Source organism: Leopardus geoffroyi, chromosome B4 (genome assembly GCF_018350155.1).
Source record: "Leopardus geoffroyi isolate Oge1 chromosome B4, O.geoffroyi_Oge1_pat1.0, whole genome shotgun sequence".
In the NCBI taxonomy this organism is placed as follows: domain Eukaryota; kingdom Metazoa; phylum Chordata; class Mammalia; order Carnivora; family Felidae; genus Leopardus; species Leopardus geoffroyi.
The window spans coordinates 4,945,672-4,969,273 of NC_059341.1; the positions used below are offsets into that span (position 1 = coordinate 4,945,672).

General features: G+C 42.3%; 1 protein-coding gene across 10 annotated transcripts in view; it reads left to right on the forward strand.

Moving 5' to 3' along the window:
• The window catches only part of TASOR2 (transcription activation suppressor family member 2), an 80,998-nt gene that overhangs the window by 39,482 nt on the left and 17,914 nt on the right, over nt 1-23,602 (forward strand). For 9 of the 10 annotated variants that reach the window (XM_045464127.1, XM_045464131.1, XM_045464130.1 and 6 more), the window contains 6 exons: nt 6,441-6,513; nt 6,613-6,675; nt 12,055-12,771; nt 15,900-16,142; nt 20,067-20,943; nt 22,587-23,016. In XM_045464127.1, the coding sequence (XP_045320083.1) occupies nt 6,441-6,513; nt 6,613-6,675; nt 12,055-12,771; nt 15,900-16,142; nt 20,067-20,943; nt 22,587-23,016 (2,403 nt within the window). The remainder of the gene's footprint in view (nt 1-6,440; nt 6,514-6,612; nt 6,676-12,054; nt 12,772-15,899; nt 16,143-20,066; nt 20,944-22,586; nt 23,017-23,602) is intronic. The other variant, XM_045464129.1, reaches the window with a different exon arrangement.

The window sequence follows — 23,602 nt, forward strand, 5'->3', positions numbered from 1 at the left end:
CTAATTAGAAGCATATAACAATCTGAAGACTTCTCTCCATTTTATTTTATTTTATTAAAAAAATTTTTGTAAACATTTATTTATTATTGAAAGACAGCGAGAGACAGAGCATGAGCATGGGAGAGGTAGAGAGAGGGGGAGACACAAAATCCAAAGCAGGCTCCAGGCTTTCAGCTGTCACCACAGAGCCCTACATGGGGCTCGAACTTATAAACCACGAGATCATGACCTGAGCCGAAGTTGGACGCTTAACCAATTGAGCCACCCAGGCGCCCTAAAGGCTTCTCTCTGTTTTAGAGATCACAACCAACAAACACCACAGAAATATGAACACTTATTAGAGAGTACTATGAAAAACTATATGCCAACAAACTGGACAATCTGGAAGAAATGGACAAATACCTAGACACTCCCACACTACCAAAACTCAAACAGGAAGAAATAGAAAATTTGAACAGATCTATAACCGGCGAAGAAATTGAATCAGTTATCAAAAATCTCCCAACAAGTAAGAGTCCTAGGCCAGATAGCATCCCAGGGGAATTCTACCAGACATTTAAAGCAGAGTTAATTCCTATTCTTCTGAAACTATTCCAAAAAATAGAAATGGAAGGAAAGCTTCCAGACTCATTCTATGAATTCAGCATTACCTTGATTCCCAAACCAGACAAAGACCCCACTAAAGAGGAGAATTACAGGCCAATATCACTAATGAACATGGATGCAGAAATTCTCAACAAGATACTAGCAAATTGAATTCAACAGTATATTAAAAGAATTATTCACCATGATCAAATGGGATTTATTCCTGGGCTGCAGGGCTGGTTCATTATTCACAAATCAATCAATTAACGTGATACATCACATTAATAGAAGAAAGGAAAAAAACCATATGCTGCTGTCATGAGATGCAGAAAAAGCATTTGACAAAATACAGCATCCTTTCTTAATAAAAACTCTCAAGAGTTTTTCTCAAGAAAAGTTGGGATAGAAGGAACATACCTGAACATCATAAAGGCCATATATGAAAGGCCCACAGCTAATATCATCCTCAATGGGGAAAAAATGAGAGAGAGCTTTCCTCCTGAGATCAGGAACACAACAGGGATGTCCACTCCCACCACTGTTGTTTAACAGTGTTGGAAGTCCTAGCCTCAGCAATCAGACAACAAAATGAAATAAAATACATCCAGATTGGCAAAGAAGAAGTCAAACTTTCACTCTTTGCAGATGACATTATACTCTACATGGAAAACCCAAAAGATTCCACCAAAAAACTGCTAGAGCTGATACAGGAATTCAACAAAGTCACAGGATATAAAATCAATGTACAGAAATCAGTCGCATTTCTATACACCAATAATGAGGCAACAGAAAGATATCAGGGAATTGATCCCATCTATAGTTGCATCAAAAACCATAAAATACCTCGGAATAAACCTAACCAAAGAGGTAAAAGATCTATACACTGAAAACTTTAGGAAGCTTTTGAAGGAAATTGAAGATGACACAAAGAAATGGAAAAACATTCTGTGCTCATGGATGGAAGAACAAATATTGTTAAAATGTCGATACTACCCAAAGCAGTCTACACGTTCAATGCAATCCCAATCAAAATAGCACCAGCATTCTTCACAGAACAGAACAAACAAACCTCTAATTTGTATGGAACCACAGAGACCATGAATAGCCAAAGTAATATTGGGGGGAAAAAAAAGCCAAAGCTGGAAGCATCACAGTCCTGACTTCAAGCTGTATTACAAAGCCGTAATCAAGACAGTATGGTATTGGCACAAAAACAGATATATAGATCAATGGAATAGAATAGAGAACCCAGAAATGGACCCACAAACATATGGCCAGCTAATGTTCAACAAAGCAGGAAAGAGTATCCAATGGAAACATGTCTCTTTAGCAAATGGTGCTGGGAGAACTGAACAGCAACATGCAGAAGAATGAAACTGGACCACTTTCTTACACTGTACACAAAAATAAATTCAAAATGGATGAAAGGCCTAAATATAAGACAAGAAACCATCAAAATCCTAAGGAGAAAACAGGCAACAACCACTTTGAACTTGGCCACGGCAACTTCTTACTTGACATGTCTCTGAAGGCAAGGGAAGTAAAAGCAAAAATGAATTATTGGGATTTCATCAAGATAAAAAAAGAAGCTTCCGCACAGCAAAGGAAACAGTCAGCAAAACTAAAAGGCAACCGATAGAATGGGAGAAGATATTTGCAAATGACATATCAGATAAAGGGTTAGTATCCAAAATCTATAAAGAACTTATCATACATTAGAAAAAAAAAAAAGAACTTATCAAACTTAACATCCGAAAAACCAATAATCCAGTGAAGAAATGGGCAGAAGACATGAAAAGCCACTTTTCCAAAGAAGACCTCCAGATGGCAAACTGACACGTGTAAAGATGCTCAACATCACTCATCATCAGGGAAACACAAATCAAAACCACACTGAGATACCACCTTATCAGTCAGAATGGCTAAAATTAATAACTCTGGAAACTCTGATGTTGGCGAGGATGTGGAGAAAAAGGGGCACCCTCTTGCACTGCTGGTGGGAATGCAAACTGGTGCAGCCACTCTGGAAGAAAGTATGGAGGTTCCTCAAAAAACTAAATACGAAATTACCCTATGACTCTGCAGTTGCACTCCTAGGAACTTATCCAAAGGATACGAGTGATGATTCGAAGGGTCACATGCCCCCCGATGTTTAAAGCAGTGCTGTCAGCAATAGTCAAATTATGGAAAGAGCCCAGATGTCCATCCATTGATGAATGGGTTACGAAGATGTGGTATATATGTATATAATGGAATAGTAGTGATGAAAAAGAATGAAATCTTGCCATTTACAACAACATGGGTGGAACTGGAGGGTATTATGCTAAGCAAAATAAGTCAACCAGAGAGACAGATACCACATGATTTCACTCATATGTGGAATGTGAAAAACTTAACAGATGGTCATAGGGGAAGGATAGGAGAAATAAGATGAAAACGGAGGGGGAGGCAAACCATAAGAGACTCAAATACAGAAAACAAACTGAGGGTTGATGGGTTGTGGGGGTGCCCATTGGTGACGGCCATTCAGGAGGGCCCTTGTTGGGATGAGCACTGGGTGTCCTGTGGAAGTGATGAATCACTGGATTCTATTCCTGAAGTCAAGACTACACTGTATGTTAAGTAACTTGAGAATTAAAAAAAAAAAAAAAAAAAAAAAAAAAGACTTCTCTCCCTTTTTGTTAACCAGGGTTCCTCAGTGTGAGGAAGGAGGACGCTGACTGTGTTAGTATAGTAAGTCCCAAACATCCCAGAGGCGCTGGTGTTAAAGGTGACAGTGAGCAGACACTGAGCCCATTAGCGGCCTGCTGGACTATCCCCGTAGTAGATAGCAAGGGATCGAGAAGTTAAAATAGGACACGTATAGGAGCTGTGAAGGTAAGGGGTCTTAGGGCCAGCCAGTTAAGATACCTTGAGTTACCTGTAACAGAAACCCAGACTGGCTTAAGCAGTAAAAGGGTTTAACAGGCTTACTCTTCAGTTCCAGCTGAGGGGCGGGTTCAAGTACCGTTTGCCCAGGACTCTCTGTTTCACCTCGCCCTCCCGTGCACAGTAGTTTTGTCCCGAGGCTGCCACGCGGCGCTCCCTGCTTCCTTTGCGCGTCCAGGGAGGGAAGCCTCCTCCTAACCTTCACTTCAGTTTCCGCAGGGCAGTTGGTCGTCTGCACACCCCGCGCAGACTGAAAGGGCACGGAGTGCCCTGGCTAGCTCAGGCCGTCCCGAGCCCGCCTTCCAGAACCGAGTCCGGGTCAGTCCTGCCCAGGGTCCGGCAGTGCTCCTGAGCCCGGCAGGACCGGCTGCGGCACCGGATGCCGAGTGGGTGGACGCAGACTGTCCGCTGTGGCGCGGGGGCTGTGTTGTTTCGCAGTAGCGTGACCCATTTTACATTTGGAAATTGAGAGGAAGAGAGGCCACAGAGCTTTTGAGAGAATGCATTAGCGAAGCACCTGCTTGTGAGTGTGAGTGGTGTCAGAAGTACCGGAGACTCGGTGCCCGAGCCACACGTCACATGAGGTCCTTCCTCCTCCGTGTCCATGTCTTTTCTTAAGTTTTTATTTTAATTCCAGCAGTTAGCATACAGCGTAATGTTGGTTGCGGGTGTACAATATAGGGATTCAACACTTGCGTACATCACCCAGTGCTCGTCACAAGCGCCTCCTTCATCCCCCATCACCTCGTCCCCCCCGTCTCCCCACCCTCCCCTCGGGTAACCAGCAGCGTGTTCTCTGTAGTTAAGAGTGTCTCTTGGTTTGTCTCTCTTTCCCTTTGCTTGTTTTGTTTCTTAAATTCCACATGAGTGAAATCATATGGTCTGTGTCTTTCTCTGACTACTTATTTCATTTAGCATCTAGCTCCCGTGCTTTTTTTTCTTGCCTTATTGTGTCATGAATATTTTTTACGTGTCAGTCTCCCCACCTAGACATTGAATTCCTTGAGGGTAGTTATCATATCTTAAGTATCTTTGACGCCTTAGTGCCCATGCCTGGCGTATAGAGGACAAGCAATGAGTGTCCCTTGAATAAAGCGTATGTGGGCTTCTACCTACAACACTGAATTTCAAGAACAGTACAGACCAGGGTCTCTTTTTAAAAGGGTGTTGGGGGGGGTACTCAGTTAAATGTCCAGCTCTTGATTTCAACTCAGGTCATGATCTCATGGTTTGTGAGATCGAGCCCCACGTGCTGACATCACAGAGCCTGCTTGGGAATCTCTGTCCCTCCCTGTCTCTCCGCCCCTCCCCTGCTCATGCACATGCTCTCGCTCTCTCGCTCTCTCTCTCGCTCTCTCTCTCTCAAAATAAACATTTAAAAAAAAATAAAAGGGTGTTAAGGACTTGTATAGCTGTATTTTTCTGTGTGTAAATGGAAGAGTCTAGTAGATATGGAAAAAATTCTGTGATTTCTTCCCACAAAGGTTAAAATAAGGAACTTCAGCCCTTTCAGTACATCATTTGAGAAAATAATAAGATATATATTTCTGTTTCATTTGCCCATTTCTTAGAAGATAGAAATTTCTGGTTTTCAGTAGATGGAGAGGTTTTACTTCTCATCTGTGTTGCAAAACTAAAATGCAGAATGATGTAAAGGCTGTTGTTGCTTTCACTTTTTACAGCAGTAGAAAATGAAACAAGATTTATACATGCTTGCAACTTACTAGATACGAAAGCTGTAGGTTTATATAACTACTGGTATATTTATCCCATAATTCTTTTCTCGAGTCCCTACTGTGTGCCAGAAGCACAAATACAAAGTAGTCCCTGCCATCAAAGAATTTGTAAGACTGGAGGCAACAAAAACAGAAACTATCAAATGCACAAGGGCTGTCATGGAAGCGTGTGCCGTGATTGTTCCTGTGATGAACTCACTGTCAGAACTTATTTCTTTTGTAATAATTAGTAGTCTTGTTTTCATATTTGAATTGTTATCAGTTTATAAGTTTACCATATTTGTAGGCTTATGAGCTGTCAATCTTTGAAGTAGGATGTTTTATCACTTCTATAAAATGGTATATTCTGTTTAGGTTTAGTGAAAAAAAATTTACTGTATGAACATTGGATTTTACCTTTGTTATAGGTATATAAGCTTTTGAAATGGTGACTAACGGAAGAGAAAAGGTGTTATCTTTATGATTCAGAATGATGGCTTTTAGATAACTTCCCTCACTGTCTAGGGGCAGAATTCCCAGAGTTACTGCCAACATTGAAATTTCAAGTTTTTTTCCCTCCCTCGAGCTCAAGATGCCACTAAAGATGGTGGTAAAGAGAAACGAGAGGGAGAATTTATTTTCATCCGCGTCTCTCGTCACAGGACCGGATTATGTTCTTTTCCCTTATTTTCTGTCCCTTAGGATGCTGTAGAAAGAATTCTTTTATTGGATGGTATCTTCTGGTCTTTCAAGTTCCAGGATCATGTGATATTTTGGGGGTAAACATGAGCTTAGGATGTTAATCACAGGTCGGAGTCACCTCGAATTCGTAGTGGCTGAATAGTTTACACCTGGCTACTGAGGCAGCAGGATGAACTGTGAAGCATCTCAGTGAAAAACTGAAATGTTTTTTCTAATTGATTTTTTATAATAGGTGAATACTGTCCTGAAACTAACCTCGATGTTCTGGTTACTATATATGGCCCTAACAGGGCCAAGATTATTTGGGCACTAAGGAACTCGTGGTTTCTAGTACCTGGGACAAAATTCTCCTGATTCTCACAAATGTTAACGTTTCAAGAATTGTTTTTAATATATACTTTTCATGAACTCAAAATTCACTGCAGAGTGTGGTAGAGGGAGAAGGAGAAAGGAACTGAATCTTTTTTCACCTTTCTTTTCTTTTTTTTTTTTTTTTTTTAAATGTTTAAGGCGATCGTCAAATGCTTAGAAGATCGGGGGTTTTTCATTTTACTTACCTCATCAGCCTTAATGTCAGAAACAAGTAAGGACAGCTTTCTTAAAAAACTACTTTTCAGTGTGTTTACTTTTGTTTTATAAGATCAGCAGCCTTAACTTTTCTTCCGATTTTCATCCTGTGTAGATTTTGCAGATGAGCGGGCGTGCCTCCACGGGTTACACTTATTCCATTCGTCCCCTCCAGCAGGTAAGGGCACAGTGACTTCCGTTCGCAGCGTCTGTGTGGCGTTGGTCTGTCCTCACGTTAACCCTTCAGCTGCACTAGACCCTGGTAACTGCTTGCTCCTCTTAAATAACACTTCTTCCAGCTCCCCGGGTGATCCCCGCTATCGGCTTAGCACACTTCTTTCCTCTGAGCTTCACGTGCACAGTCACCTGCCTATTGACAGTTTCACTGACATGTCTCAGGTGTCCCTCAAATTCAGCATGCCCCAGACGCACTCCTGTGTCAGCACGCAGCACTAGCTAGGTGACACTGTCCCCGTCGTCTGCCTGGAAAACAGGAGTCAGGGCCTTCACAGACGTGGCTGTCCCTGTGAGGACTGCTTATTTCCTTCCCCTTTGTCAGGTGAAGTTGACCCCTATAAGGACCAAGAGTTGGCTTGTGGGGGCAAAAAAATTAATATTTACGGTATGTAAATAGACGTACAGCGTATTCGCAGTATTAAAATTTCAGAGGACGATTAGGAAACAAAATCTAAAGAGGCTCTTGGGTGGAAGAGAGGAGGAATAAAATCAGGAGAAGCCCCGCCTGAGCCTGTCACTCAGGTCTGTCAGGTGTCCGCTTAATGGCCCGTTACTGATTCTTGTCACCACTGTCCCCTCAGTGAGGACTTCTGGCTTAGGAGCGGTACCATTTCCGTATTCTTCACATAATTGTTTAATGCCTGCCTTTCTTTATTTTTTTTTTAATTTATTTTTTAATTTACATCCAAGTTAGTTGGCATGTAGTACAAGAGTGATTTCAGGAGTAGATTCCTTAATGCCTCTTACCCATGTAGCCCATCCCCCCTCACATACCCCCTCCAGCAACCCTGTTTGTTCTCTATCTATATTTTAAGAGTCTCTTCCGTTTTGTCCCCCTCCCTGCTTTCGTATTATTTTTGCTTCCCTTCCCTTATGTTCACCTGTTGTATATCTTCAATTCCTCATATGAGTGAAGTCATATGATATTTGTCTTTCTCTAATTTCACTTAGCATAATACCCTCTAGTTCCTTCCACGTAGTTGTAAATGGCAAGATTTCATTCTTTTTGATTGCCAAGTAATACTCCATTGTATGTATGTACCACATCATCTTTATTCATTCATCCATCGATGGACATTTGGGCTCTTTCCATACTTAGACTGTTGTTGATAGTACTGCTATAAACATTGTGCCCCTTTGAAACAGCACACTTGTATCCCTTGGATAAATACCTAGTAGTGCAGTTTCTGCGTCGTAGAGTGGTTCTATTTTTAATTTTTTGAGGAACCTCCATACTGTTCTCCAGAGTGGCTGCACCAGTTTGCATTCCCACCAGCAGTGCCAGAGAGATCCTCTTTCTCCACATCCCTGCCAACCTCTGTCATTGCCTGAGTTGTTAATGTTAGCCATTCTGACAGGTGTAAGGTGATATCTCATTGTGGTTTTGATTTTAATTTCCCTGACGATGAGTGATGTTGAGCATTTTTTCATGTGCCTGTTAGCCATCTGGATGTCTGCTTTGGAGAAGTGTCTATTCATGTCTTTTGCCCATTTCTTCACTGGATTATTTGTTTTTTGGGGGTTGAGTTTGGTAAATTCTTTTTAGGTTTTAGATACTAACCCTTTATCTGATATGTCATTTGCAAATATCTTCTTCCATTCTGTCGGTTGCCTTTTAGTTTTGCTGATTGTTTCCTTCGCTGTGCAGCTTTTTATTTGATGAGGTCCCAGTAGTTCATTTTTGCTTTTGTTTCCCTCGCCTCCAGAGATGTGTTGAGTAAGAATTTGCTGCAGCCGAGGTCAAAGAGGTTTTTGCCTGCTTTCTCCTCTAGGATTTTAATGGCTTTCTGTCTTACGTTTAGGTCTTTCATCCATTTTGAGTTTATTTTTGTGTATGGGGTAAGAAAGTGGTCCAGATTCATTTTTATGCATGTCGCTGTCCAGTTTTCCCAGCACCATTTGCTGAAGAGACTGTCTTTATTCCATTGGATACTCTTTCCTGCTTTGTCAAAGATTAGTTGGCCATATGTTTATGGGTCCATTTCTGGGCTCTCTATTCTTTTCCATTGATCTGAATATCTGTTTTTGTGCCAGTACCATACTGTCTTATTGATTACAGCTTTGTAATACCGCTTGAAGTCCAGGATTGTGATGCCTCTACCTTTGGTTTTCTTTTTCAAGATTGCTTTGGCTATTCGGGGTCTTTTCTGGTTCCATACAAATGTCAGGATTGTTTGTCCTAGCTCTGTGCAGAATGCTGATGGTATTTTGATAGAGATTGCCTGCCTTTTCTTTATTTTATTGTATTCCTATCATCTACTAGTGCCAGGCATCTGAAAAGTAACAAATGTTGGGGGACCTGGCTGGCTCAGTTGGATTAGTGTGCGACTCTCGATCTCAGGGTTGTGAGTTCGAGCCCCACGTTGGGTAGAAGTTACTTAAAAGTAGGGGCACCTGGGTGGCCCAGTCGGTGAAGTGTCTGACTCTTGGTTTTGGCTCAGGTCATGATCTCATGGTTTCGTGGGTTTAAGCCCCACATCAGGCTCTGTGCTGGCAGCATGGAGCCTGCTTGGGATTCTCTGTCTACCTCTCCCCACTTGCTCTGTCTCTCTCAAAAAAAACCCAAAAAACTTAAAAATAAATAGGGGCACCTGGGTGGCTCAGTCAGCTAAGCATCTGACTCTTGATTTCAACTTAGGTCACGATCTTAGGGTCATGGGACCAAGCCACATCAGGCTCCACACTGGGCAATTTGCTGAACAAATAATAAAAGTAAATGAGTCCTTTCTTTTTGTCATATGAGGATATTTCCCTCATAACTTATAATCACACTGTGTATCTTTAAACATAAAATTATATGTAGCATTTATAAAACTACAACCAATATAAACATGTTTTTAAAGTTGATTTTTAAAAACTGTATTCAGTTACTGGGGTGCCTGGGTGGCTCAGTTGGTTAAGCATCTGACTCTTGATTTTGGCTCATGTCATGATCTCCCATTTTGTGAGTCTGAGCCCTGAATCAGGCTCTGTGCTAACAGCATGGAGCCTGCTTGGGATTCTCTTTCTCCTTCCCTCCCTCCCCCCCACCCTTCCTTCTCAAAATAAATAAACTTTAAAAAAAAATTAAAAATATGTTTTATTTATTTTTATTTTATTTTTTTAATGTTTTTTTTTTTTTTTATTTTTGAGACAGAGACAGAGCATGAGCAGGGGAGGGGAAGAGAGAGAGGGAGACACAGAATCCGAAGCAGGCTCCAGGCTCTGAGCTGTCAGCACAGAGCCCGACACAGGGCTCGAACTCACAGACCGTGAGATCATGACCTGAGCCGAAGTCGGATGCTCAACCGACTGAGCCACCCAAGCACCCCAAAATATGTTTTAAAAAAATTGTATTCAGTCACTGAAAGCAGAGAACTGCACTATGTTGGGCATCACTATGGCCAAAGCAAGACATACTGGTTATGAGAACATAATGGCAATAAGTGTTGGCACTTTTCAGGCCTTTGCTCTGCTGTGTGCTCTGCTTTGCATCATGCTGTGTGACTGACAGCAGCCCTTACCTTACTGCTTATGGTGACAGCTCAGAGGTGACGGACTGAGACCTGAATTTGCCCAGGGTCAAATAGCTGATTCCTGAGCTGCCTTCCAGCCCCTACCCCAGACTGCCTCACTCTTCTGGGATAACTTGGGCTTCAGCCTTATTTTTATTTGTGTGTGTGTGTGTGTGTGTGTGTGTGTGTGTGTGTGTGTGTGTTTGCCAGCCTTATTTTTAAACGTACTTCAGCTTTAATGGAGAAACACTGGTGCGTGTGCCATTCACAGTTGAGCAGCACGGGGCCCATATGTGAGGAAACAGTGAGGATACGTGACCACGTTCAGATCCTCCACTGGGTCATTGAGACATTTTCTACTTAGGCACATCCGGAAGCTCAGAACTCTGATTATTTTAAATTGGTACTTTGCTTAGCAGACTTTAAAAGTTCCTCGTCATAGATTTTATGATAGTTTATTACAAATCCTTCTGTTTCTGCCTTTCTACATTCTTGAAATAATGAAGTTGTCTAGAAAAATACTACATGGTTGTGAACTATATTAGTGCTATATCACAACTTTTTAATATTTTTCCTTCACTTGTTTACTTTTTATATGATGAACCACTTGAAGGGAATTTTTATTTTAATGTCTACCCACATTTTCCTGTTTATCCATATTTGCTATTCTTTTTCCATTTCCTAATACTTGCTCAAGGGCAAATGTATTCATCTAGGACTAACGTGGCATTTCTTAATTCTGCAGTTACTTTTTCTTTAAAAAGAGTGGTATGATTTGTACTTCAGTTTAGTAGCACTAGAGGCTTTTATTATCTGTGGGGTTTTATTTAAGAGTTACTCTTAATGATGTAACTCTAACTTTTCCAGGACTTTATTTCCCACATCTTAGTAACCTGACCTTTTCCCTTTTTTTCCCTAGTACGGTTTTCCTATAGATGGTTGACTTGCTGAAAAATTAGCATTTCAGTCAAAAAGGGAGTGGAACACAAGAGTAGTTGGTTTAGTTATTTAATTTTTTTTAAAAGTTTATGTCATTTGACTAAGAAGGGGGAGAAATCAACACCAGTAGTTAACCATGAGATTTGGGGGCCTTTCTGCAGGTCAGTTGGTTTGCATTGTAACTTAAAAGAATTTGAATGAATTAAATAAGATGCACATAAAAGAAGACCTATTTTGAAAGCAGGAAATGAGCATTAAAAAGTAAACGCAGGGGTGCCTGGGTGTCTCAGTGGGTTAAGCTTCCGACTCTTGATTTCATCTCAGGTCGTGATCTCATAGTTCATGGGATCAAGCCCCACATCGGGCTCTTGCTCTGACAGCATAGAGCCTGCTTGGGATTCATATTCTCTCTCTCTCTCTCTCTCTCCCCCTCTCTTTCTCTTTCTCTCTCTCTCTTTCTCCCCCCCCCACCCCACCCCCCCGTGCTCATGCTATGTGTCTCTCTCTTTCAAAATAAACATTTTTTTTAAAAAGTGTGGAAAGCAAATCCATGATGGCACTTGAGCACACGCTGGGGTCCTAGTCAGATGGAGTGGAGCTGGAGGCGGGTCTGCCTTCTTCTAACCTAGTGATTGCATTTGAATGATTTTTTTTGGGGTGTGTGTGTGTGTGTCTGTGTGTGTGTGTGTGTGTGTTTCCATATATGTGGAGAGAGAGCTATTCATTAAATGTACCCAGAGGTCCTCTATTAATTGTGAGTTAGATTACTATTTGAAACACTTTCATATTTAACCATCCCATAATTTTATAATCTAAAGCATTTTCTTCCTGCAGGTTTTTGTAAAAGAAAAGAACTTCAGGTTTTAATGTATGTATATATGTTTTAGGGCTGAAAGAATTGAAAGTTGAAGATGACATCTCATCAAAGGTAACACCTGTTTTACCTGCCCTTAATTGTGCCCTTCTGGAAGCAAAGAAATCATTTACTGAAGAGGGAATCTGTCCAAACACGTTAGTAAAGCGTAGTTTCCAAGAACTGTACAAGGTGGACAAAAGTCCCTCATTGACTGCTGCTTCTCAGGATGGAATTAAAGAGACTGCGTTCTTCGGCCAACTGTCCAATGGCTTTGACTTGGCTCCTCCAGCAGAAAAGTGCCCTTTACAGTCATTCACTCAGCTGAAGTCTTATTTTTCAGATCCTACTGGGTACATTTTGGAAGTGTCTACCGCGTTAGATTTATTAGCAGAGCGTCCTCAGTCCCCTTGTATCTCAGATGGGATTTGCGATGCTGGATTTTCTTTAGTTATGACTCCAGATCCTGAATTTTTGGAGTCAGAGGCAGAAGTAAGAAAAGAAACTGAAACCGAAAAGAATCCCGAAGACATGTCGAAAGTAAGGCAGGGAGCTGTGATCTCGCTAAACCCAGCCTTAGGTCGGAGAGTCCAGCCCAAGAGGAAGGCAAGCGTGCCGCCCGCCGTGCAGAGTAAACGGGTGAACTTGTGCCGTCCCTTCCCCAAGAGGGCTGCCAGTGTGGGCAAGGGTTCCGACTGTCCCACGACGCTCAAATTAGTTAAAGGACAGTTTCCTCAGAAAAGAAAAAGAGGTAAGCACGATTTCTGTGGATTACTAACTGCGCAGTTAAAAGTAACTGTGGTTCTCTGACACTGTTCCTGTCTGATCGTTGCGCACTGAGCTGGGCGGTTGCAGAAGTGTGTTAGAGATGCCAACATTTCCCTCTGGGTGATTGTCTACGGGCTGAAGTTTGAGAAGCACTGATCTAGATAACAGGTGAAAATCAAGAAATGGGGAAAACTAAGGCATTTCAAAAGCCCACCCACCAAAGACTACATTTCATTTGTCAAATGGCTCAACCGTCACTCAGTCGCTTACACACACACCATTCTGGGCAATGATCATTTAGTTTCTGAGCTGTCCTCGGACAATTAAGGGTGGAAGAAGAGGATCTTCTAAAATCAGGCTCACCAGTAGCAGCAAAAAGTGGTAGCTGAGAGTCTGAACATGTAGAAAGAGAGAATGAAATGCCTGGATTTTCCGAACCTGAAGCAGTCTGGCCCAGAATTTCCCTTCCTTTGTGTGTATCAGAGTTTGAAAAATAATCACCTGGATCCTACGTAAACCTATTGAAACAATGGCCAGTGGCCTGGAGACACATATATTGGAACGGTTCTACAAATGGCTTTGTTGACCCCGAAAATCGAACCAGAGTCTCAGGCCAGTTAGTGTATAGTCAAATGCACTTTACCAAGCCTAGTACAGCAGACAACGTGATTTTGGCTCGGGGTCATCCTAGATTACATGTAGTGGATTTTGCTTAGAAGTAGGCAACCATATGCCCTGGGACCCATTAGGGGACCTGAGGACCCCTCAGGTGTTTACCTGTCGTCTCTGGCTACTTCACACGGTGCCGGCAGAGGTGGGCAGCTGTGCCTTAGACCATATGGCCTTCAAAGCTGGAAGTACGTCCTGCCAGCCTGTCTCAGAAAGCGTTTGCTAAGCCCATCTGTAGTGTTTTGAGTTTAGAAATTGTGGTGCTTAAAGAGGAAAACATCAAGGATCTGCAGATCATCAGGATTCTAGATAGTTATTTGTGGCTTAGTATAGTTTGGGAGATGGGGTGCGTGTGCTCACATGTACATTCAGAGGCTGATGGGAAGTAGGGCAGTAGGAAGCAGCGAAATTCGACTGCACCGCTCCTCACAAGTACATTCCAGGCCAGCCACGTTGAGTTTCTACTATATATGAACCAGTTTACTTCAAGGTATTAAATAAATTATCTACAATTCAACATTCACTGTTTCTCAAATGTTTTTACTTTCCTCCACTATAAGAAATATGTTTTATATTACAGTCCGGTGCGCACAAATTCATGCATGACTGAAACAAATTTCAAAAAACATTTACCCTGCCTCTGCGTAATGCAGTCTGATTCTTTCTGTTCTGTTTCCTTTAAGAAAGGATCCTGATTGCAGCCCATTAAATTTATTTTACAGCCCACCAGTGGGTGGTACATACAGGTTTGAGAAACGTGGCACTGAGTGAGGCAGAGAAGCAGGGCAGTCCCCTGTAGGGTCACCTTGCTTCGTGTTTGTTTCCCTCCCAGGACCCGGGTTGTGCGGGGTCTCCTTGCCTGTGCAGGTCCTCGGAACCTCCCCCAGGTCTTGGTCTTCTCTTATTCTTGTCTGAATTTAGTCTGAACTGTTTTCCTGCTTCAGTTATATTTTGCCTTTCTTTGTGCTAAAAATTTTAGAAAATAACTAGAGTAGAATGAGAAGTATTCTTCAAAGAAAAACAAAACCGTATGTTGCTCTGTTACTTGCAATAGTTTAGGAGGGAGGAACAGCATTAGACCCAGGGAGACGTCGTACACCAAGAGATGTGAAAGTTTTTTTTAAAAGCCACTCCTTTCTCTAACCTCCAAGAGAATGAAATGAAACTGGTCTCTTTCCTACATTTTACTAACAGCGATCATGATTTCTTAAACCAGTGTCGTGTTTCCTGTTCTCAATTAGAAATACAGTTGACCTTCGAACGATGTAGACATCAGGGGCACTGACCTCCCACCCCCTGCAATAGAAAATCTCTAACTTTTGATTCCCCAGACTTAACTACTGATAGCCTCCCATTGACCAGAAGCCTTACTGATAACACAAATCATTGATTGACATGTACTTTGTACATTGTATGTATCATACCCTATATTTTCACAATCATGTAAGCTAGAAAAAAGTTATTAAAGTCATAAGGAAGAGAATACACTCACGGTAGTGTACTTACATTTATTGGAAAAAAATCCATTCAAACCAACATTCAAGGATCAACTGTAGTATTTTCTGTATAATGTAGTTTTAAAATATCTGCCAACACAACGCGTGATATTTTTATTGGTACCTTTGGGACTAGTTTTTTGGTTTGACAACTGAAAGTATGAAAAGTCAGTGGAAGGGACGATTTCAAAGGGAGCATTTATTAACTTTTTTTTTTGTTTAACTCTTCAAAGGTTGAAACACTTTCTGTTAGCAAGTGGTCCTCAGGTTTTCTCCTTACTTGCCTCCACTGGTAGCTGTTCCCTTCGGTGTGCGAAGCAAAGCTGAGCATTTTGTAAGAGAGAGGAGCAAGTGTCAGAGACTTGTAGGAGACTAAATCAGGTGAAGGCTTCTTCAGTGGACCTTCCTCTGTCTTTTCTGAAAAGACGATTTTTCCGGTGATGTTAAGACGTGGATATTTGGGAGCAGTCCGGTGAAATCTGTAAGGTGGCTCTGTGTGTCTAGTCTCTTCTCTGCAGTCTGGTCACGGTTTCACCTACCTCGCCTCGCGGTGGCTGTGTTGCTTTCCCACAAATTCTCCATTCCTCAGTGCTGTGAACCACCGTCTTCAGCCTTACCTGCCACAGCAGTCAGGAAAGATTATGGAGATTTGTTTTTTCTTTTAAAGTCATGCCGTGTTTTTATAAAGTTAGGACTCTAGCAGTTTTCTTCTTCACCTGACAGGGCTATCGTCTGACGCTTAGAAAGTTCGTATTTTTACATTGTATATGAGAGCTTTGGACTTCTGCTTTGTTTAAAAGAAAATCTTTATTAGAATACCCTGAAGTTTGTATTTTCTTCCCTATTGCTAAAGTTACCTCTCCGAAAACCAAAGCAAAGAAAAAGCTATTGCTGATAAGTATCTGAGCCCCCTACCCCTTAAAACACGGTGTGTTTTCTACATAAGGTGCTGAAGTGCTGACTGCACAGTTTGTACAGACAACCAAATTGGATAGGAAAAACCAAGAAGCTCCCATTTCTAAAGATGTTCGAGTGGCAACGAGTGCTAAAAGGGCAAGGAAACAAGAGAACTCTCCAGTCAAAACTGTTCCAAGGGCTAAGCCACCCGTGAAGAAATCTCCACAAAAACAGAGGGTAAATATAGTAAGAGGCAATCAGAATCCCAGACTCAAAAAGCAGCCACAACCTGGTAAGAAATACTCTTCCTGTGAATTTAAACACCGCAATACAGACTAACTGAGATTGCAAGAGAGTGTATTGGAATAATCTAAGAACGGTTGAGGTTTACCAACCGTTCCTGCTGTCCCCCTTCGCTCCCACACCGACAGGACTAAGTGGGTCGGGTTCCTGTCGTAAACACATCCGTGAGGTGCAGATTCTTGCCTTCACACAATAGAGCCTCCCTGTTAGTTTGCACGAAGCTTCAGCGTGACCGTCTGCAAGAGTGTACGTGGAAAGGAGCTTTTTTATAACTAAATGCACAGGCACGTAGTCTCTGGCTGTATTTTTCTGGGCCGCCATCACTTATAAAAAGGGGAAGCCTGTAAGTTTATTTGTCCAAAGGGAATTCTAAAGAGATCGTTCAAGATACTCAGGAATCCAGAAACCTGGTTTTGGTGTTAAAAGGCATTAAGTTCATTTTAAAAGCAGTTTTACTTTTCTAGTTTTGTTGACGTGAACGATGAAGTTTAGTTCCGTGAACCCATGGCCAGCTGCGCTGGTTCCACATCTGCAGCTGCTGGAAGCGGCCTCCTTACCAGAAGGCCCCATCGGCCTCGGAGGCCTCCCCTCTGGAACCGAACACCCGTCACGCCTGTGCCCCTGCTCCGCTTTCCCATCTCTGCGTGTGGCGTGCGGCTTCCCCCTGCAAAGTCTGATGTTCCTGCACGCTCCGTACAGAGTCCTGTTCCGGAGCATGTGTGTCATGCTCTTGTTTTAACACAGACTTGATTCCTCATGCCTTTTTCCTGGCAGTTCTCTGTCACCCTTCCTGATTCGGCATTCTCCCTCATCTAGTTTTAGATTTTTAAAAAACCTCAGAGTCAGTGGGACTTCAGAAAATATGGTTTTTTTGAGGTGAATCGATTATGAATAAGTTTGTTTTTTCCTGAACTTCTGTAATACTGTTATTTTATGACTGAAGAGTTGTTTTGGTTTGGGGTTTCTTTTAAATGAGGGAAGGATCTTTAAAAGCTCTTCGTATCATTCTAACACCAGTCTTGCCATTGTGACACCCAGACACGCCACATATAAGCTCTTCTCGTCTCCTGGGCATTCACAGCAAGGCCGTGTCCCACCCTTCTGTGCTTCCCTCCTGCTGTTTCTTGTCGTGTCCCTGCCCCACCAGGTACCCCAGGCTCCCCCCCACGTCACACCGACGTCTGCTCGTGTGCCGTTTCCCTGTACCAGTCCAGACCTCAGCCAGGTCCTGCCTCCACTGTGAGACCTTTCCTGCCGCTCTGATCTTAAGCGAGCTCTGTTTTCTTTCGTTTCCTTTCCTTTTGAGTTTTTGAGAACACTGCGGAATCAAATTCATCCTTTTTTCTAATCATCTGATATGTCTTGGTCTTGTCTTTCCAATGAATTTGTAAACATTATGAGCGTAGACACGTGTATAAATGCCTTGTATGCTTAGCTGTGTCATTCGGATCATTTGTACCGAACTGGCTCTCAGGTATTTGTAGACTAGGTGATTAATGGGAGGAATGCAGCTGAGTATTGGCACAAAAGGGAGCCCAGGAAATGAAAAGTTTTTAAAACATGTATTCAGAAAAAGGCTGATTTGCATTAAAATGTCTGTATATATTGTACAGCCACATTCCAAGGTAAAATTTTAAGATTCCCACCTTTTAAATAATCTCTTAGTTTTTCTTGTATTTCTTAACCACCTATACTAATCAGTTTCATTTCTTTTGCTTAAAGTATCAGAATTTAAGAAGGCTCATTTTTGTTACTGAAACTAATGCCTTTTCAGTATAAAACTGTCCTTTTATAAGTTTTTAATACAGTTTTTATTTATTGAGCTCTTTATTTTTTATATACTTTATTTGGTGTTGTCTTATTTGTATTTCTTAAAAGAGATGATCAGTATTCTATTTTTAATTGATAGAGAACCTCTAACAAGTCAGTAATTAAGTGATTTACCAGAGACTACACATATTTGTTAAACTGGATCCTTTTTCTTTCGGTGCAGTGTTTTTTATATTAGGCCTTACTCATAAGTGATATCCTATAATACCAGCAAAGATAGGATGAAATTAGTATGAATAAACATATCAGGTCACAAAATGGATTTCATGTTTCTAGTATATCCATGGGGCGAATGAGATGATTCTCTGCCTTGGGTCATTTTCTTCTACTGAATCCCTTGGGTTTTGCTATTTTACCTAAAAAATGGACAGTGGTTGTTACTTTTATCCTTCCCACCATATGCACAAACACTTCTCATTCTGTTTGATGACCTCACAGGCCAGAGTTTTCTTTTTTTTAAATGGATTATGGGGCACTTGGGTGGCTCAGTCGGTCGAGCATCCGACTTTGGCTCTGGTCATAATCTTACAGTTCGTGAGTTCAAGCCCCACATCAGGCTCGCTGCTGTCAGCACAGAGCTCACTTTGTATCCTCTGTTCCCCTCTCTCTGCCCGTCCCCTCCTTCCACTTTCTCAAAAATAAATAAAACATTTTAAAAAAATGGATTAGTGTGCTTGCTTCGGCAGCACATATCCTAAAAAGATGGATTAGCCATTGGCCTTTGCAGGCAGGTCAGTAATCCGTTTCAGACCTGCTGCTGTTATAAAGAAAAACGCATGGTTTTCCTATCCATGCACCTGCCGCAGGGAATCGTTCCCTAGTGTTGTCGTGAACTTTGTCCTTCATGACAACCGCATTTAAGAAAGCTGAATTAATACCCTGTGAATACACATAAACCACTGGAGAAGGTCAGTTTTCTGGTTAAAGGCGAATGGCTAGATGTGATTATCTACAGAAAGAATTATCGGGCAAACATGCAGACAGAGGGAATGTTTTCAGTGTAGAAATTAAAGTTTTAAAAGGTGATAAAATTGGTGATTTTGAGTGAATGCTCATGACTTTTCTGATTTTTTATTTATATCATTACTTATTATAATTAAACATCAATATGATTAAAAGTCATCTCTAGTTTGGGGCATCTGGTGGCTCAGTCGGTTAAGTGTCCGACTCTTGGTTTTGGCTCAGGTCATGATCTCACAGTTCATTTGACTGAGCCCTGTGTCAGGCTCTGCCCTGATAGCACTGGGCTTCCTTGGGATTCTCTCTCTCTGCCTCTACCCCGCTCGCACGCTCTGTCTCCCCCGCTCCCTCTTTCTCTCTCTCTCAAAATTAATAAATAAGCACTTTTTTAAAAAAAGTCATCTCTAGGGGCGCCTGTGTGACTTAGTCGGTTAAGCATCTGACTTCGGCTCGGGTCATGATCTCGCGGTCCATGTGTTCGAGCCCTGTATCGGGCTCTGTGCTGACATCTCGAAGCCTGGAGGCTGCTTCGGATTCTGTGTCTCCCTCTCTCTTTGCCCCTCCCCTGCTCATGCTCTGTCTCTCTCTGTCTCTCAAAAATAAACATTTAAAAAATTTAAAAAAAAACAAAGTCATCTCTAGTTTGAATTTAAGTGATTTCTCTAATAAAGCACTTGTTAAGGGAAATGATTCCTAAAAGTATGTTAAAATGCTATAATATACACTTCAAATTTAGAAAGTCACTAGATTGTAAGCTCTCTGAGGGCAGGACTCTTGTTCTCTTGTTTATTCTTGTTCTTTTTCCTCTTTGCATGTTTTCTCAGCTAAGTAGTATGCCTTGTGTGTAGATTGGCACATACATTTCTGAAAGGTGATTTCTTTTTAAATCAGTATGCACATTCCTTAAGACTTGTTCTTGTGGTAAATATGTTATAATAGAACTGATAGTTGGAAGGAACCTGTCTGATAGTGAAATTTTAATATATAATCTATGTAACCTATCCAGAGGTTTTTCTTGAATATGTTGACTTAATCATAGATTTTCACTAAGCGGTAATAATAGAGCAGAGAATTAAAATACATAGAAATCAAATGTTATATGTCTTTTTCTTTTATACTGAAGCAAAAGGAGAAACTGGTTCACAGCTTCAATCAGAAATCTCATCAGTTGGTCAAGAGGATGTTGACATAAATGCAGCTCGGGCGGAAAGCATCTCAGTGGCTCAGAAAGATCTACCTGAAAACTCCATTGTCAACTGTGACTCCCAGGCCCTAAATATGTTAGCTGACCTAGCGTTAAGTGCTGCTACTTCCGCCACGCCGCCATCTGAGCCCAGAAACTTTCCCTGCCCCTCTGAACTGCCACAAGATGATGTTTTGCTTTCTAAAGAACATTCTCTGCATGGTACGTCTGACCATGAATATCACAGAGGAGTTAAAAATCAGAAAGGTGGACTGTTCCCGAAACCCTCCACTGGGAGGAAGAGCCCTCCAACGTCAGACTCCGCTGTCAGCCTGGAGGAAGAGAGCTCGGTTCCTGGCAGCAAGGCCCCTGTGGAAGCCTCGCCAGCACTTCCCGAGGAAACACTAGAAACTTCTGAGGCAAGCCAAAGCACTTTCGTTGCCGTGGAACATTCCTATGCCCTGCTGCTTGCAGAACATTCAAAGAAGCATCTGCAACAGAGAGGAATCCCAGGCCCGGCCTTCGCCAAGAATGGCACCAAAGGCCCCGAGGCAGGGACCCCCGTGGGGAAAGTCATGCCCTTCCGACATCAGCAGAGCACCTCCCCGCCGCGGAAGCTGTCTGAGGACCCGCTACCCAAGTGCAGGAGCCAAGTGGTGTCCTCTGACCCGAGAGACTTTCAGTGCTCTCACACTGTGCTCAGCTGTGACGGCTCCGTCAAGGTCACGTTCCAATGTGAGACAGAGTACGTATTCGGCTTAGACAGCAAGTACACCAACCACCCGCTGGAGAAAACTGTAGTAAGAGCGCTGCATGGGTAAGTGGGAGTGACACGTGATGAAAATGGACATAACTCTGGTGTGGAGATCAACGTCAAGGGAAGGGATACCTGTGCCAGAATCTGGGGAGAGGGAAAGAAGGGTACTGTGTGTAACTCCAGTAACTTAGGAATAATATCAGGCAGTTGTGTTTACTGCCAATTAAGAAAATGAGGCTGGTTTTGCCACTGTCGGTGGTCACATGGAGCCCTTTAGCAAGCTAACTTTAGCCCTGTGAACAGCTTTCCATTTTGAGATGCTCCCACATAAGCCTTTGTGGCCTTTGAATTTACAATATGTCAATGAGATCTTAATGTAAAATCGTGAAATACAGAAATAATGCCTTACAGACTGAATTCCAGAAGAAATGTTTCAAGAATTACTTCTAACTTCTTAGGTTGGTCCGGTGGTCTGAGTGAGCAGTCTTACATGGGGTTGTTCTGTAAATCTAAGGGGTCAGAGCATCAAGGCAGTAACAGCAGGGCAGCTGAAAGCATGGGCTTTGGAGCGTAGACGAACCCGGGTTTTAATCTCCCGAGTTACCAACTTACTAACTAGCTTCTGGGACCCGGGGGTTCCTGTTCTTTGGGACAGTGCTTCTCGGGGTCTCACAGGAGTGCAGATTCTGACTCTGGTCTGTTTGGGATGGGGCCCGAGAGTCTGCATTTCTGGCGAATTTCCAGGTGGTGCCAGGGGAGCATCGGTGGCAGTCCGTGGGCAGTGCTTTTAAGTATTTAATGTCAGCAATGGCTGCCAGCAGGTTGTTACATATATTAAGGTTTTGCACAGTGACTGACCTGTACTAATAAGTGGTACTCGTTGCTAGTAGCAGGGACCATTAGTTATATGAAATGACATTCAGCTTCCTGTGAATGGAATATTTCACATGGAAGCAACTAACCTGTATCAGACTTCTTTCCTTGCTCCGGTTACACGCTCACATTCCTAGGAGCATATACTTAACGTTCCCATCTACTCATGAGGGGCGTTTCTTAGCTCTAATCCTGTGTAACAGAGGCCCAGCTCCTGCCCCTCCGACGCTCTCTGCTGTCATCCTGCCGGGCAAGTGGCCAGAAGTGTTTTCTCCCCATTCAGTTTCAGGAGATTTTCTGGAACTATAATCTGAAAATAGTGTTGTTCTGCTGACTTGCCCACAGAGATATTTTAACCTCCAGACTTTCCCAACTATTAGAAGAGAAATACAAAAATAGAAGTGAGTTGGCCAGACTTAGCAAAAGCAAGACGAGGATTGGGGTAGTTGCTGGAGCCATTCTTCACATAACAGGTATATTGTGTCCAAAGGGAGTTGGAGTGGTATAAAAGAGAAATCCTAGACTGGGAGTCTGGAGACTTCTGTTCCAGTCATGGTTCTGCTTAAGGGTTTTGTGATCTGAAGAAGTCACTTTTCAAATCTCTGATTTTCAGTTCCCTTTTCTGCCTCTGTAAAATGAGTGGATTAGATCCGTCATAACCACTTGTTAAGTCAACTTCATTTTTATATTATTGTTCCATATCCATGTATTTTAAAATAAAAATGAACAAATTTAAAACTAAGATGCAAATGAAGGCACTTATGATAAGACAGTCCACTAAAATCACCATTTTCACTGACTTTTTACATGTTTTTTCTTTAAAATCTCAGGCCCTGGAACACTGACTTACCTGATAATGTGGAAGAAGTGAAGCTTTTACTTCATATGTGGGTGGCTCTGTTTTACAGCAGTCACAACAAGGTGATGCGGTCATCCCGAAAAGTGGTGGAGCACAGCAACCCCGCAAAATACGTGTCTATAAATAGCACATTAGAATCGTTGGAATTCAGCGAACTTGAGGAGGCCTCCAGCGTGCAGAGGTGTCCTGTGGACCCTCTGTTGGAGACTAACAAATCTCCCAGAGGTCCTGCTGCCGACGTGTCCTTCCCAGACGCCGACTCCTTGCTTCCCTTCATTAAACCACCACCCACGAGAGGCTTGGAGCTCTGGGTGCAGAACGAACAGAAAGACATGTTTGCAGGAGAGGGTCTTCCAGACACCCCAGAGAGCCTGAATTTCTTCTCTTCTTGTAATAATGAGGTAAGTACGTGCTGACATCATTTTTGAAGAAATTTCTTTTTTCTCTCAATGTGTAAAATCACATTCAAGATTTCTTTTAGGAAGGTGGATTGTCTGCGTAAAGGATTAATAAGCCAGGCACTGAGTTTCCGTAAGTACCGCTCTAGATTGTCTGCAGGTGGAGCTCGTCTCCATCCTGATTGAAGAAGCAGAAGTGGAAGAAGACCATGGGGGCCACATGGGTCGGGGGCCAGGCATAATTGTGGCACTTATTAGTTACGGAGTTTGGGGCAAATTACTGGTTTTCTCTGAGCATACGCTCCCATCTTTTAAAAGAGGTAAATAATATTTGATCTGTCTTAGAATAGTTTTGAAGGATCAGATGCAATGATAAGAGTTAGAGATCTTTGATAAGCCTTGAACTGAAATGAAGTCTGTTAAAGATGATTCTGGAAAACAAATGCTGGCACGGTAAACCTGATGCCATGCCCCTGTGGTCCTGTTGGTAATTGTGGCAGATACGGAAACTACACTGTGATTCTTTGCGCTGCTCACCACTGACGCTCCACAAGGCCAGATGGTCACGTGTTCACTGGAGCCCGTAAAC